This window comes from Hylobates moloch, unplaced genomic scaffold (assembly GCF_009828535.3).
Source record: "Hylobates moloch isolate HMO894 unplaced genomic scaffold, HMol_V3 SCAFFOLD_10, whole genome shotgun sequence".
NCBI lineage: Eukaryota > Metazoa > Chordata > Mammalia > Primates > Hylobatidae > Hylobates > Hylobates moloch.
The window spans coordinates 56,773,613-56,790,622 of NW_026652285.1; the positions used below are offsets into that span (position 1 = coordinate 56,773,613).

General features: G+C 43.2%; 1 protein-coding gene across 6 annotated transcripts in view; it reads left to right on the forward strand.

The window, feature by feature from the left end:
* Positions 1–11,501, forward strand: part of IDNK (IDNK gluconokinase) — a 20,189-nt gene extending 8,688 nt beyond the window's left edge. For 4 of the 6 annotated variants that reach the window (XM_058445735.1, XM_032164380.2, XM_058445733.1 and 1 more), the window contains 2 exons: positions 8,708–8,751; positions 10,594–11,494. In XM_058445735.1, the coding sequence (XP_058301718.1) occupies positions 8,708–8,751; positions 10,594–10,945 (396 nt within the window). In that variant the 3' untranslated portion in view covers positions 10,946–11,494. Of the gene's footprint in view, positions 1–8,707; positions 8,752–10,593 lie in introns of all 6 variants that reach the window. The other 2 variants (XM_032164379.2, XM_032164381.2) reach the window with 2 other exon arrangements.
* Positions 11,502–17,010: the final 5,509 nt, after the last annotated feature.

Consider the following 17,010-nt stretch of genomic DNA (forward strand, 5'->3'; position numbering starts at 1 on the left):
AAAAAAAAAAAAAAAAAAAAAAAAAAAAAAAAAAAAAAAAAGCTGGTGGTGCATGCCTGTAGTCCCAGCTACTTGGGAGGCTAAGGTGGGAGGATGGCCTAGGCCCAGGAGTTCGAGGGTACAGTGAGCTGTGATTGCACCACTGCACTCCAGCCTGGGGGACAGAGTGAGACCCTGTCTGAAAAAAATGTATACAAATTAATTAAAATAGATAAAATGTAAAATCTAGTCCCTGGGTTATACCAGCCACATTTCAAAAGCTCAGTAGCCATCAGTGGCTACTGGCTACCTTATTGGACAGCACAGCTATAGAACATCATTGCAGAAAGCTGTGTTGGACAGTGCCAGTCTAGAAACATTCTACCCAAGCTGTAATAAATTATTAGCATTATGATGATATTAATAATAAAGAATTTCAGGCCGGGCGTGGTGGCTCACACCTGTAATCTCAGCACTTTGGGAGGCCGAGGCGGGCAGATCATGAGGTCAGGAGATCGAGACCATCCTGGCTAACATGGTGAAACCACATCTCTACTAAAAAATACAAAAAATTAGCCGGGTGAGGCGGCAGGCGCCTGTAGTACCAGCTTCGCGGGAGGCTGAGGCAGGAGAATGGCGTGAACCCCGGGGGGCAGAGCCTGCAGTCAGCCGAGATCGCGCCACTGCACTCCAGCCTGGGTGAAAGAGCGAGACTCCGTCTCAAAAAAAAAAAAGTATTTCAAAGCTACCAGTCAGTGAGTCTCCCCTAGGTGCCCGGCCCACAGTGTCCTATCTGAGCCTGCAGTGGCACCTGAATAGTCTTCAACTTCAAAGTCTATTTTAAAAAGAGGGCTTTTTTTTGGGAAAAAAAAAAATCCTGAAAAAAATCTCCTGATTATAATTATAATATTTGCCCTGTATAGAAAATTTGGAAAGTACTAAAAAAATTTTTTACAAAATATATCACCCTTGGTCTCATCTTCCAAAAATATCTATGAATTGAATTTTGGAATTCTTTTTTTTGGAGGGGGTCAGTATATAACATTCTATATACTTAACTTTTGCATCAGGTAAAACACACCCATCTCCCCGCCATTCCCACTCCCCACCTTCCTTCCCGTCTCTCTCCACCCATATTCTACCATTATCTGTACTCTCTTTACCCATCATCTCCTTCCAAAAGACACTTAATTTCTCGAGATGTTTCCATAGGCCAAGAAAGCTTTCTCTAGCCTCATGACATTCTGATTTCACTCTTGGTAGAGCATTCATTATGCTCACCTCCGAGCACTGGGCTGGGAGTCGGGAGTGCACTGCCTTCCCCATCTTTGTGTGTAGGGACTATCTAGAGCAGGGGTGTCCAGTTGTTTGGCTTCCCTGGGCCACACTGGAAGAAGAACTGTCTTGGGCCACACATAAAATACACTAACATTAACAACAGCTGATGAGCCAAAAAAAAAAAAAATCACAAAAAAAATCTCATAATGTTTTAAGGAAGTTTACGAATTTATGTTGGGCCACATTCAAAGCCGTAGTAGGGCTTGCGGGCTGTGTGTTGTACAAGCTTGATCTAGAGTGTGAAAACCTTGAACATCAGAGCCATAGGCAGAGATGCTAATTTGGATTGTCTCATCTCTTTCCTCTAAAACTTTTGTGTGTGTGTTTGATTTTCATAATTTATTATATTGTCCACAGTAACTGTTTGGAAGGCACAGAGCTCAGTGAATTTGCTCTAATATCTCCTTGTTCCAATTTCTTCACTGTAGAGAGATCTCAATTCCCTCCTTTCTTCATTATGAACATAAAATTTAGAGCTCATGTGTCTAGGTCCTTCCTAGCACCTTTACAATAAGGTCCACACTCCTTAGCAGGCCAGTCAAGGTCTTGAAATTATCTTTATCTTTCAAGATTTACTCTTTCCAAGGCCTGATCAAGATTGGCCTGTCCTCCGGGCGCAGTTGCTCACGCCTGTAATCCCAGCACTTTGGGAGGCCGAGACCGGCAGATCACGAGGTCAGGAGATCAGGACCATCCTGGCTAACACGGTGAAATCCCGTCTCTACTAAAAATACACAAAATTAGCCAGGCTTGGTGGCAGGCGCCTGTAGTCCCAGCTACTATGGGAGGCTGAGGCGGGAGAATGGCGTGAACCCAGGAGGTGGTGCTTGCAGTGAGCCGAGATCACACCACTGCACTCCAGCCTGGGTGACAGAGCGAGACTATGTCTCAAAAATAAAAAATAAAATAAAAAAAGATTGGCCTGTCCTCCTGCTGTGTTATCATAGCCCTTCTTAGTATATCTCCCACAGCCCTCATCACTGCCCTGCGGGTGACTTGATAGATTACTCATTTGCCTCTTCTCTTTGAGGACAGGAACCACACCATTCATATTTATCCCCAGTGCTCACTCACTATGGTGCTTTCCATGTATTAACATTTAGTGTTTGTGGAATTAAGGTCCAGTGCCTACCAAATTCATGAATTTAAACTCTTTCAAAAATTCAAAAATTCAGAGTTGGAAATAAGTACTGTTTATTTCAACTGTTAAATCAACCAAAAAATAGTTTATTCCTTTTCTTATTTAAATCCCAGAGCAGCTCAATGAATTATATACGATCCCCACTTTACAAATGAACAAAGAGAGGCTCAGAGAAATTAAGTAACTTGAGCAAAGCCACACAGCAAAGGGAGTCTTTCTAACTTCAAAGATCATACTTTTCCTACTGTGTTAAAGGCCCTGATCATCCAACCATTACACAAATGATTCACAAGAAGTGAATCAAGGTTGGTTAAATTGAGAGAAAAGGGTTAGAGAGAGGGTGAGAATGACAGCAGGAATTAGAGGGGCAGTTCCCCACAAGCACATCCATGGTAGGGGTTAGGCCTTAAGGACGTTTGAGGCACTGACTTAAAGGGTGGTCATGACGGCACTGACATGGTGGCCTGGCTTGAAGCAGGTCAGGCACTAGAACTTGAATTTACACACTGGCGCTGCCTTGGAAAAAACCTTTCTCCTTGTGGGTTTATGGAAATCTCCAAAGAAAGTTCATAATCATTTAATTATGATTCACTATTTGGAAATTTCAGGAGTAATGTTCAAAGTGCTGCTCTTCTATTTCCAACCCTCTCTGTTGTTTTTATGACTGATGGACACAGTCCTTACTGGTGCATGGTCATTAGTCTGGTCTGCCATAAATTCCGATAGGGTGGATGTCTAAAAGCACCTATTTTTGTTTAAATAGTTTTATATTTATGTTTACTATGGCTTTTATAGTTGAGATTCTGAAAAATTTTATTATGACTAGATGAAGCAATGTGCTTTATTATTGACTAAAGCATCCATTAAGGCACTATTAAAACAATGAAAAAACATGTATTCAAAGTAAAGCTCTATTTCTTTGTACACAAGATAGAAAACTTATTACCCAAATATGTTTTCTGTAATTTTTAATTTGTTTCATTCTTATGAAATATTTCAGGCACATAGAAAGTATAATAAATAAGATAGTCAACACTCAGCTTAATGAAAGGTATATTTGTTTCCTAAGCCATAAAATAATCAGAGATTGATCTCCATTTCCACAGCACAAGCAAATAGAAATATTTGTGCAGATGGAATGGCGGAATGTATAATCTGAGCAAAATAGCAAAATGCAAGTTTGTGCCTCTGCTAATAAGAAAGAAATTCTGGTATTTAAACAAATTGTCCTCTCTCTTTGGTTCACCCCAAACTCATTATGAACATTTACTCATGCCAAAAAAAATTAATTTTTTTCTGTGTATTTCATCTCTGAGTCAGTTCTAATTCATAGTTCGAATTGCCCCTTAACTCTAAGTAGATATGTGATCATGTAAATTAGCATTCAGCCCTCAGAACTTTCCAATCACTTCCTCTTCTAAAGCATTCTTCTTGCTGAATGGAGATTCGCAGCCCACGGCACTAGTCTTAAATAAAGTCTTAAAGTCCCATCCAGAGACTTCTACAATGACAAGGGGTGCACCTTGGAAAAGGCTGGTTGACTACCCAGCTGGGACTCCAGGGCTGGCTCTGTCTTGCAGGCCCAGCCCCCTTGAAATTGTCAACACATTGAACATGGATTCATCTGTCATGTGAGACCCCTACTAATCAGGTTTACAAGTTCCTGCATAAACCAAAATGCCAGTTGATTAATGTACCAAAAGAAATACAACTGTCACATGAACTGTAACAATCACATTAGTACCCACATTTTCAGAAACCAACATACAGAGGTTTCTTAGTGAACATGGGAGAGTTAGGACCAAAGAATCTGGTGGCTCAAGACCATGCATTAGTAGGGAAAGGCTTGCTAATGAGAATACGATGTTCAAAGGCCAATGGCCAAGGCACCATGTCCGCTGGACAGTGCTTCACATTTCAATCTACAGTGCCCTGCTCTGGCCTTCTTGCCTACCCAGCCTGCCTGGGACAGACATGCTTCCTGTAGGTATGCGAAAATATTAAGATGGATCACAGTGATGTCTTGCTAGCCTGGGAGTCATTCTAACTCCTTCACATGACCTTACACATTGCTGCCCCTTCCTTTTAACTGTTGATCTTTAAATTTAACCCTTAGAGAACAATCTTATTTCCTTCTTTTCCAAGTCCTTAGGAAAGCACCTCGCTGTGGCCCTCATTTTCTCAAAGAAGATAAATCCTGTATAAGAAATGGCCTGAGCCCAGGGGAGATACCAGGAGCTAAAGGTGGTTACCCAGAGCTGGAGAGCTTAAAAGGCTTCTCATGGAAAAGATCAAAGGAAAATGAAAATGGCCAAAGTCCAAAGCAAAATGAGAACATCTCATGTGCCAAAATTAAAGTGTGGCAAGGCTGAACTAAACTAGAATAACCCACTCCCCCACATTTTTTGACTGTATAAAAGCCAGGAGAGCAGGAGGCTGAGGTTTTGATGAGCCTGTAGAGATGGGAGATAAGATTGTAAGCCTGTATGAAGCATGGAGCTGGACCTGAGTATCTTACATAAAGTCTTGTTGTTGTTGTTAGCATTGATGTCAAGCAGTAGAATATAAATTCCTTATATAAGGGCTGTCTTTGAATGAGGACTAAAAATATTGCCACCCACTGAACTCAAAAGGAGCAAAAAATCTAGCTGCCTCCCTGGGCCACAGGTGGGAAAAAACAATCATCCTTGAGAAACCTGAGCCCCGGCTACACCCAAATTCACATTATATGACAAAGAGGCACCAAGCTTATAAACTGACATAAAACTGTTCTAGAATTGGTGAAACTGCCTGTGAAAGTGTTTCCAAAACTTAGGACTCCCACAAAGGAAAAAAAAAATCCTTTGCTGAAGATGAAACTACAATCAAAAACTATAAACTGTATGGGAAAATGGACCACTATGAGAGAGAATCAGCAAAAACACTAATGGTAAGATGTTGCACTCCAAGAACTAGACATAATGGAATCAAATGGAAGACAAGAACAGGAAAATTTGAAAAAGAATGAAATAAAAATATTAGAAATAAAACATAATCAATAGATGGATTAAACAATAAACTAGTACAGCTGAAGAGAGAACTAGTGAATTAGAAGAAAAGCAGATTGGAAGATATTACCCAGGATAAAGAAGAGAGCTAAACAGAAAATATTCAAGAAAAATGAATAGATGTATATGATAAAATGTCAAACTTCCCGTATAGCTAAAAGGAACCCAAGTAAATAGAATAGGAGAAAGGCTATATTCAAATAGGTAGTAACAACTTTCCAGGGTATGAGTACTCACACTAAATATGCAAAATAAGTCCTGAGCAGGACAAGAATAAAACTGCAAAGCCGCTCAAAGACAAAGAGGCTTTTTCCTACCTAAAGCTACCAGAGATAAGATATATTTTCTAAAGGATTGCCTAATACACTAAAAGAGACTTCTCAACAATAAAGGCCCAAACAAAATGAAATAATTATTCAAACTATTGAAAAATAATGGTCAACCAAGAATTCTTCACCAACTAACAAAATCTTATTCACAAGTAAGCACAAAATAAAGACATTTTCTAACATACACAAAGACAGAAGGGTGGACTATCAACTTCTCAGTCTAATGGAGGAATTTCAAATAACTTGAAAAATTGATACATAAAGTAGACAAAAGAAATTATTAGTAAGAATATAGAAGATTTGAATAAATGCATCAAGCCTGACATAGGCATTAATGAAAAATAATATTCTTTTTAAGTACGTGTGGGACATTTATAAAAATTGACATGTACTAGACCACAAAGAGTATTGCCACAAATTTCAAAGAATCAGTATCATACCACTCACATTTTTTACTATAATGAACTGTAAATCAATAATAAAAATGCACACACATCACCAAAATGGTTGGGAATTCTAAATAAGCAAATTTTTTAAAAAATTAACATTCATATAAATAATTTGTTAAAAGTCATAATGGAAATTATAGAATACTAAGTAATATACAACAAAAGTACTATCAATTAAAATTTGTGGGATGCAGTTACAACATTACTTAGAGGGTAACTAGCCTCTAAATACATTTTTGGGAAATAACAAGAATGAAAAGTGACGAGCTAGTTGCTCAGTTCAAGTAGAAAAAAATAAATGCAGGAAATAATAGAAATGAATGCTAGTGAAAACAAACTGGGCACATGTTCTCAGGATCTCCTGAGGGCTGTGTCACAGAAAAAAATAAACTATGAACAAAAGCTAGTTGTTTGACAAAATAAAAATAGATCTCTGGTGAGACTGAAAGAAGAAAGAAGCACAATTGAGATGAATAATGAAAAGAGGGATGTGGAAAACCTAATGCCAGTAAATTTGAAGACTTAGACAAAATTGGATAATTTCAATGAAAAATATCAAGACTGGGGAAAATGGGGTTGGATGGCAGTGATCTAGTGGCAGATACTGCTTAGGGACACCTGCTTTTTCCCCAGTGAAATTGTGACCATTCTGGTGCTGCATTTGGCTTAAGCAGCAGAAGGTCCAGAGAGCTGTATAATTTATAGTAAGGGCATGGATTGTTTGTTACTCCTTTGAAGTAATGACAAAGGTGATAAAAAGTGACTATCTTATACAGCAAGTGTAACCTACAGATATGAACTGTGTTCAAGGTTCTGGAGGCCTGGAAGCTGGGCTGAAATGAGCTGAATCTGCTCCTGCTGTGTGGCTGCCTGGCTTCCACCAAGTTCCTGATTCTTTAGCCAAGTAAGAGGATGCAGTAAGAGATGGGAAGGGCAGGGAGGGTGGCTCACCTGTCTAAGTGTGGTCTCTTCCTGCCATCATAAATGTTGTAGCTACCAAAAGTGAATCAAGAATAGAAAACCTGAATACAATACAATGCTCATTAAAGAAACTGAATCTGTAATGAAAGATCTCCCCTCAAAAAAGGCCCCAGGCCCAGAGGGTTTTTCAGATGTTTTATCAAACATAATATATTATATACAAGCTGTTTGAAAGAACAGGACAAAAGGGAAAACTATCCTACTCATTTTATAAAGCTAGTAAAGCCTTGATACCGACATTTAATATGGACCATATTTTTAAAATATAGGCCCATCTCAAGTATATAAAATCAAAAATTCTAAATAAAATGGTAGTAATCAAATGCCTGAAAGCAAGGACTTTTAAAAACACATCATGTTTCTGGAATCAGCTTCAAAATAATCTAGGATGGGATTATTTGGGATGTGGGATGTGGTCGGGGGCATACATATAACAAGACTAATAGTGGGTTGAAAACAGCTGAAGCTGGCCGGGCGCAGTGGCTCACACCTGTAATCCCAGAACTTTGGGAGGCCAAGGCGGGTGGATCACCTGAGGTCAGGAGTTCGAGACTAGCCTGACCAACATGGAGAAACCCCATCTTTACTAAAAATACAAAATTAATTAGTCGGGCATGGTGGTGCATGCCTGTAATCCCAGCTACTCAGGAGGCTGAGGCAGGAGAATCACTTGAACCCAGAAGGCAGAGGTTGCAGTGAGCCGAGATCGTGCCTGGGCAACAAGAGCGGAACTCCATCTCAAAAGAAAATTGCTGAAGCTGGGTGTTGGTATACAGAGGTTTGCTTTGTACTGTTCTGTCTGCTTTTCGGCGTGTTTAAATTTTTCAATAATAGAAAGTTTTTTTGTTTTGTTTTCCAATGCATTATGGCCAATAATCAGGATTTGCGCCAGGAAGGAGAGAATTTACTTGTCTCAGGAGGATTTCTTTGTGAAACACTGTAGCATGTGCTACGTAAATTTCATCTGTCTTTGGCAAAAATATAAATTTCTTAAAATAATTTTATCTGAGGGGAATTTTGTTCTTTGGAGGGTTTGAAGAATAGGACCAGGGGACAGCTGACATAAGGGATTATGTGAGTATCTCTCTGCATTTGAGATCAGAGATACCTAAAGAATACATGCAGTACAATAAAAGATTTGTAAACATATCAGAACCAGGGAGGACACATGTAAAATGGGGAGATTAAGATGGGGAGATACATACTGGTACTTTAGGGCAATTTTTATTATTATAAAAAGAGCCACTGACACCAGCTGAAAGAAAATGTTTCTGCCCAGCAGCTGGCCCCTCAGCCTTGTGATGGCCCACTTCTCACACCACTGAGCTCTCGCTGGACCTTAACATTTGCAAACATGATATAACTATGTTTCTCTACAAACAAACAATACCTGGAGAAGTCACGTTGTGTCTGGGTTTTTGGTTTTGTTTTTGTTTTTTTCAGGACCGGATTCCATGGCTCTGTAACTTGCATGACATTTTACTAAGGTAAGAGACCACTGGGCCTTGGCATAAGCCAAAGCCAGCAGGTAAAGAAAACCCTCAGAAAAGACAGGGAAAAAAAATACACTCCTGAAATCACAACTGACTGATGGTAAAGGATTCTAGAAACTGACTGCACTTCTATCAAGTAACCACAATAATTTCAACCAGCCACAGGCAGCATGGAGTTTAGTCAGGCTCTGGAGACAAACCTTCTAGACAGCTCCACACAGTTACTAGCTAGCAGTCTTGATCAGCCACTTGGTTTCCATAAGTCTGTTTCTTCATCAGTAAAACGGGAATTAATATAGTTCCTACTCACAGATTATTGTAAGGAGTAAGTGAGTTGGTGAGTGGGCAACAGAACAGTATCTGATACATAGTAAGTGCTCAAAAAGTGTCCACTGATGCCACTTGTTATTTGCCTATCTCAGTCATCAATTTTTCTTCCCTTTACTTCAAGCTGTGACTACCAGGAAGGCCTGAGGTCATTTGTGAGTGAACAGGTAATTAGCCACCAGGATTAGAATCCACATTGCCCAGCTCTGCAGCATGCCCCTGAGCGAACAGGGTCCCCCCCAACAGCACCCATCTGTGGGTCTGACCCCAGTGGACATCCTGGTCGGGACGTGGAGAAGGATAAGGAAAAGGCAAGGAGTGGGTTACGGATCTTGCTTTCTAAGATGAAGTCATATTTTATCCATCTAAAACCATCTGGGCCATACGAAGTTAGAATATACTTAAATGAACATAAATTCAGTTTGCTTTTTTCACACCCGTTGACATGCTGGCAGCCCTGTCTTTGCATGGGCTGAGTTTTGATTTAGGGGTTTATGGTTCTGGGTTTCAAGGTTTGAAAATTTTTGCCTACCTGGGTCTCTAACATAATACACTCATGAGAGTCTATTTTTATAGTACTGTCATTTCATAGTCATAAAAAGGAGTATGGCTTCATTTTATATTTGCTAGCCATGTATTGGCTGCAAAAAAAAAAAAAAAGCAGGGGAGGCCCCTTCCTTCAGAACTTTCATTCTGAAGAGAACTTTATACTGGATCCCCAAGCCAGCCCCAAGCCAGAATTTATGCACCACCTCTTAACTCTAGAATCCTGTCCTGACCCCAGGATGACTGCCTCCCACACTCAGCAGCCAAGTGGAAGCTGTGGCTCACTCCTGTGTGGTCTCTGGCCACACTGGTTTCCCCTTATTGCTGCTGTGTCTGCCTCTGTTTCTGGCTGGAGTTTTTTCCTTAGTGCATCCCTAGGAACCTCTCATATTCTGCTCACCTTGCCCACAGAAAGGCTGATGCTCTCTCCTCTCCCACTTTCTCCAGCTCTGCATTGCACCTGGCAACTCCTCCAGATACTGTAGAGTAGGAATGGAGAGAATCCAGTTGTAGAACGCAGATCCCTGAACATCCTGCAGAGGACATGAGCTTAGCTGTTTGCATGGCACAGGGGCGTGCCGGCAGCCCTGTGTCCACACGCTGAGACAGAGTAACGTCTGGCATCCATCAAAGCAGAACTAACACTTCCTGAGCGTATCTGTGTATCAGAGATCTCGAAATGTTTTCCTTTTGACAGATCTATGGGCAAGTACCCTAGGTAGCCCCACTTAACAGATGATGAACTGACGCTCAGAGAGGTAAATGCCTTCGCCCAAGATTGTTCACTTTACTAGCAGAAGATCTTTAACTCGATGCTAGGACTGCCTGATGCTTAAACACCATTTTCTAATGCCTTCCACTGGCAGGAAGTAGGACTAGAGTCCTGCACCTAGAACTGACAGAGGTTACTTTAAATGTCTTCAGTCTTTAGCCTCCTTTTTTTTTTTTTCTTTTTCTAAACAGAGATGTAGCCTCGGGACAGCATGTGGTTCTAGCCTGTTCAGCCCTGAAGAAAATGTACAGAGACATATTAACACAAGGAAAAGATGGTGTAGCTCTGAAGTGTGAGGAGTCGGGAAAGGAAGCAAAGCAGGCTGAGATGCAGCTCCTGGTGGTCCATCTGAGTGGGTCATTTGAGGTCATCTCTGGACGCTTACTCAAAAGAGAGGGACATTTTATGCCCCCTGAATTATTACAGTCCCAGTTCGAGACTCTGGAGCCCCCAGAAGCTCCAGAAAACTTTATCCAAATAAGTGTGGACAAAAATGTTTCAGAGATAATTGCTACAATTATGGAAACCCTAAAAATGAAATAAGAATCATTTTGTATCAGTGGTCCAAACAGAATTAAGCATAAATCATTGTGCCATCCCAAACCTCGTTCCAGCCGCCTTGCCCATACTAGATTCTAAATGTTTCTAAAGGCAAACCCCAATGTGTCAAGACAGACTTGTTTAGGTGTAATTTTAGGAATTATGCTGGTTCATCGGGAAGCAGAGGGGGAGTTTTAAAAGTCAAGCTTAAATTGAAGTTTAAATTCATCTGTAACCAAATCAAATGATCGGAGGAAATTCTGTAATCGATGGTGGAAATCGTTACATTGTTTAGAACATTCTTGCTCATGCCCATATTTGCACAAATAAATAAAACTTGGCTGTCCTTGGCATTCCCTGGAAATTGATGTTGGGAGTATAAACATGTACATAATGTACCCACCACCCAGCACACCACACACCTCCTAATCCTCTCTCTGTCCTGGAGCTGTGGTTCAGAATAGTGGCTGTTAAGCTAAGGTCTCAAAAGGTAGTCATTGCAGAACAAGCAAACTTTGTTCAGTTCCTTAAATGGCATAATGCAAACATACTTACCAGTAGCAATACCAAGTTTCTTGCCTTTTGCCTAAAATTATGTCAACTCAAATTGTCTCTGCTGATCACCAGCTCTGTGCTGAGTGGTTGTGTGTTATGTATCTGTGTGTAATTTAAATGTAGAAACTTAAATAACTGCTACTTAAAAAGCAGAGTTTGGGCCCAGCGTGGTAGCTCATGCCTGTAATCCCAGCACTTTGGGAGGCTGAGGCAGGTGGATCACTTGAGGTCAGTAGTTCAAGACCAGCCTGCCCAACATTGCGAAACCCCCTCTCTACTAAAAATAAAAAAAATTAGCCAGGCATGGTAGCAGGTGCCAGTTACTCGGGAGGCTGAGGTAGGAAAATTGCGTGAATTCAGGAGGCAGAGATTGCAGTGAGCCAAGATTGTGCCACTGCACTCCAGCCTGGGTGACACAATGAGACTCCGTTTCGATTTTTAAAAAATTAGAGTTTGGTCAACAAAATTTGATTTTTTTTTTTTTTTAGAGACGAGGTCTTGCTCTGTCACCCAGGCTGGAGTGCAGTGGCATGATCATAGCACACTGCAGCTTTGAACTCCTGGGCTCAAGTGAGCCTCCTACCTCAGCCTCCCAAGTAGCTAGGACTACAGGCATACGCCACCACGCCCAGCTAATTAAAAAAAAAAAAAATTAAGATATAGTGTGTTGCTATGTTGCCTAGGCTGGTCTCAAACTCCTGACCTCAAGTGATCCTCCCACCTCAGCCTCCCAAGTTGCTGTGATTTGAAGCATGAGACAGTGCCCAGCTCAACAAAATTTGATATAACAAAAAGCATCATTTTGGTGGAATAAAGATTGAAAACAATTATTTTAGCGGGAAAAAAACGTTGCTTTTCAAGTAGGGGAGCTGTCCTCATAGATCATTTGAGAAGGCCCTACTCCACTCTGTCTGTGAATTTGCAGATATCAGAACTGGAGACAGATCTCAGCAGTTAGTCTGAAGTGTGTGGCAGCGCTGCTGGGAATATACAAGGCATGTGATTTCAGATGTCAGTGATTTCAGGTGTGGCTTTAAATAATACGACACATGTGATCAGAAGGGATCCCCCTAATATTTCTCTTTTGCTCTGCCTGTCTGTGACATGGGGAATGTCTGTTTCATATGAGTGTCTTCACCCCTTTCCAGCACTTGTCAAGCTTCCTTTTCAACAAAGAGAGCAGCCGCAGGCTCAGACCCCTGGCAGACACACGGTCTCCCCACAATTTAATCACTTTATCTGGTTCTTGTTTCTGTTTTTACTTTCCTTCTGTGTAAGGTAAGTGTCCATTTTCCATTGAAAGTAGTGACATTACAGTTTTTGAAAACGAAACATTTTTATATAAATTGGGTCACTTCAAGATAAATAAAAAGTACATGATCCATTACAAAATTGCCAAGGTGGAACTCAGGCGAATGAAGTGAGAGACTCGCTGACCCAGTGTATCCCTCATTCTACAAAGAGGAACCAGAGGTCTCTAAAAGACCTCCGTGAGCCTAGGCTGATGTCCACCTGCTTGCTGTCCTGTGTAAAAGTCATCAGCAATGGACGCTAGGCAGGTGAAGAAAAAGCACTAGAGCAGCTATGGCCAAGACATGAAATGAAACTTTCCAATGGGCAGTGATGTGTCACTAGCACCGTGGCAGTAGGGCTGGGGGATGCGGAGCAGGAGGGGAGAAGTGCCAGTGTCCTCCTGGCATGCAGCTTACCTGGACACCAGCTGTGCAGGCCAAAATCTGACCAACATGGACCAGGTTTGAGCCCTTCCCCGTACTGTGCTCCAGGAAGATGCTTTATCCTTTTGTCCCAACCAGGGCCACAGGACCTGGCCACCTTGTGGGCCCACTGGTTAGCTCTGGCCAGAGATTGAGTTTTAGAACCAATTTACCTGTTTCTATTCACCAGGGTATGTCATACTTGACTCAAGAACTACAGCCAGGTGCAGTGGCTTGTGCCTGTAATCCCAGTGACCCTGGAGGCCAAGAGAGAGGATCACTTGAGCCCAGGAGTTTGAGGCCAGGTTGGGCAACATAGCAAGACCCCATCTGTGAAAAAAAATAAATTAGCCAGGCATGGCGGAATGCACATTTAGTCCCAGCTACTCAGGAGGCACTGAGGTTGGAGGATTGCTTGAGCCAAGAAGTTTGCTACGATTGCATCACTGTACTCCTGCATGGGCAATGGAGAGATCCCATCAAGAAAGAAAAGAAAGAAGGGAAGGGAAGGGGGAAGGGGGAAGGGAAGAGGGGAGGGGAGGGGGGAGGGAAGGGGTAAGAAGGGAAAGAAGAGGGGAGGGGAGGGGAGAGGGAAGGGGGAAAAGGGAAGGGAAGAGGGAGGGAGGAAGGGAGGGAGGGAGGGAGGGGAGGGAGAAGGAAGGAAGGAAGGAAGGGAGGGAGGAAAGGAAGGAAAAGGAAGGGAGGAAGGGAGGGAGGGAGGGAGGGAGGAAGGAAGGAAGGAAGGAAGGAAGGAAAGGAAGGAAGGAAAGGAAGGAAGGAAGGAAATAAATCATATGCCAGTGGAATAAAAGGGCTGTATTGGTGGATGGTCCTTGCCTAAGAAAATGTGGAGCCCTTGATTTTCCTCTTTGCCAAGATATTTGGAGTAGCTTCTGGCTGGCTTTGGTTTACATCAACCCTCATATTTGGGGGCCAGGCACTTGAAGTTGTCAAATTAACACATCCCAGCTGGGTAAGTCCCCCTGCCGTGTGGAGGGAGAAATCAACCAATCCATTGTACTTAGTAGTGAGTCCAGACTATGTGACAGGCACCATGGAGGGTTTGAGGCTTGTGACACAAAGCCCTGGCTGTCAGGTGATTCCAGCTGGGGTGAAAGATAACGCATTGCGTATTCTCTGGCACCAGCTAGAATCCTGGGACAGAAAGGACGCAACAAGGCCCTTGACCATGGGGACTTAGAACTGCTGAAAAGCATCCGTTCTGGCTGGATAGTGCCCCTGTCCCAGCTCTCTCCCCATAATGAATGCCAAAGCACATTCCTTGGCTAAAGACCCCCACAGCTGCTCCACAGCTGGACTAGCCTTTGGCCTCCCCTTTGTCATGGTGACAGGAAACAGGAAAAATTGAGGAAGGCAGTGATTCTCAACCTCAACTGCTTGTTAGAGTCACCTGAGGAACTGAAAAGCACAGACCTGTTCCTGCTTCCTCCAAGCCCACTGAAGCAGCATCTGTCATGAGGGGCCCTGGCCTCACCTCTGAAAGCTCCACAGCTGACTCTGGTGAGCAGCCAGGGGTGGGAGCCTCAGGGTAAGGTCTGACAACCAGGACCCCGTTGGGATCCCCTGCTCATGCTGAGCGCACTTAGATGGCAGCAGGGAGAATCTTGACAAAGGTGAAGTTTAGGAGTGGATTAGTTCTCACCAAAGGCCCATTGGACAACTCAGAAAGGCCAGGGATGAAGTGCAGTCTCTAAAGTGGTGCTTTGAGCTGGTGATAGGCTGGGGAGCACTGTGTAAAGTGTGTAAAGCGGCTGATTGACTTGGCAGGGATAGCAGGTAGCAGGTAGAAGGGAACAAAGAGATGGGTGTGCCTCTCAAGTGTTTCTCTTGGTGTAATAGCAAGGAATAGTCAATGAGGCATTCAGATGAAGTGAACACACAGAGAGATAAGGGAAAAGGTGTCCAGAATAGAAGAATCCACAGAGACGGATGGATGGGTTGCCGGGGACGGGGAAGGGGGCACTTGGGACTGGCTGCTAACAGGTACACAGTTTCTTTTGCGGGTGATGGACATATTCCGGAGTTACACAGTAGTGATGTTTGCACAGCACAGTGAAATACACTAAATCCACTGATGTGTGCTTTCAAATGAATTTTATGGTGTATAAATTTTTATCTGCCATTTTTTGATACTGGCATTTTTTATCTCTATAAAAAAAAATCAATGCAGTGAATGCACCACTGTGAGGAGGGCCGCAACCCCAGCGCAGGCGCCTCCCCACCATCATCACACTTGGAGAAAGTCTATGAGTGGGAGGGTAGGCCTGCGTCTAGCTCCCATGCACCTGACACCTAACAATGAGTGCTGGGTTTGAAGAGAGTTTTCTTTTTTCCTTTTTTGAGACAGAGTCTCACTCTGCTGTCCAGGCTGGAGTACAGTGGCCCAATCTCAGTTCACTGCAGCCTCCGCCTCCCAGGTTCAAGTGATTCTCCTGCCTCAGCCTCCCGAGTAGCTGGTGCATGCGGCCACGCCCGGTTAGTTTTTGTATTTTTAGTAGCAATGGGGTTTCCCCATGTTGGTCAGGCTGGTCTCAAACTCCTGACCTCAAGTGATCTGCCCGCCTCAGCCTCCCAAAGTGCTGGGATTACAGGCGTGAGCCATTGTGCCTGGCCCCCATTTTATTTTTTAACTTTACCAAGAATTGTTTACCATTTTAGAAAATCGTGATGTGTCTGTCACCGACACAACATACCCACATGCACTTGCATTCTTTCAGGGGTGACCCCACAATGGGCACGAGCATATGACTCCATTATGTTCATTTAGTGTAGTCGTGCTCAAGAAGTACACACTGAAAGTTTATTCGTACTTTTTTTTTGAGACGGAATCTCGCTCTGTCACCCAGGCTGGAGTGCAGTGGCGCGATCTTGGCTCACTGCAAGCTCCGCCTCCCGGGTTCACGCCATTCTCCTGCCTCAGCCTCTCTGAGTAGCTGGGACTACAGGCGCCCACCACCACGTCCAGCTAATTTTTTGTATTTTTAGTGGAGACGGGGTTTCACCGTGGTCTCGATCACCTGACCTCGTGATCCGCCAGCCTCGGCCTCCCAAAGTGCTGGGATTACAAGCATGAGCCACTGGGCCCGGCCCTTATTCGTACTTTCATGTGTCCTTTACATTAGAGCTAAGGCATTACGTTTATTAATTGCTTAGGTACGTTTTGTTAGCAATCGTATTTTGTGATAGTAAAGGAGCATTAGAAAATAGTTGTTAAAAAGCAGGTGTTGAAAAGGAGTCTGGTGGGTTCAGAGCACTGTTCTGATCTTCCCAAACATGGTCCCGGGGAGGCCGAGGTGTGGACCGGTACTGCCCTCTGGTGGCCAGGGTGGGAGAGACCCAGCAAGCACAAAGAGCCCAGGGAAGAAGGGCCAGATGGTTTGCAGTGGCTCAAAATGGATGGAGATAAAAGAGTCACCTTCTCCTCTGGCAGGATACTCCACCATCCGCACCCCCTAGTCTCTATTCCCACCACCAGAAAAATTTCAGATTAAACATTTTTCTCTCCTGTAAAGTGAGGGTATCACCTGCCTCATAAGAATGAAGTCTTTTGGCTCTGATAGCTTAGCCCCCCCAGAGTCTCTGTCTTTCCACACCCCTTTCCCCAGCCCTTGGGCAGGTTACATCAGGCAGGTCCTAGGATGAGGTCCCTGAAGCATGGGATGACCCAGCAATCAGCCGAGCAGCCGGCTCTGGAATCAGGACCCAGAAAAACATGGGCTCAAGGCACAGCACTGGCGTAAACTCGCTGGGTGACAGATAAGGCAGCCCTAGGGGATG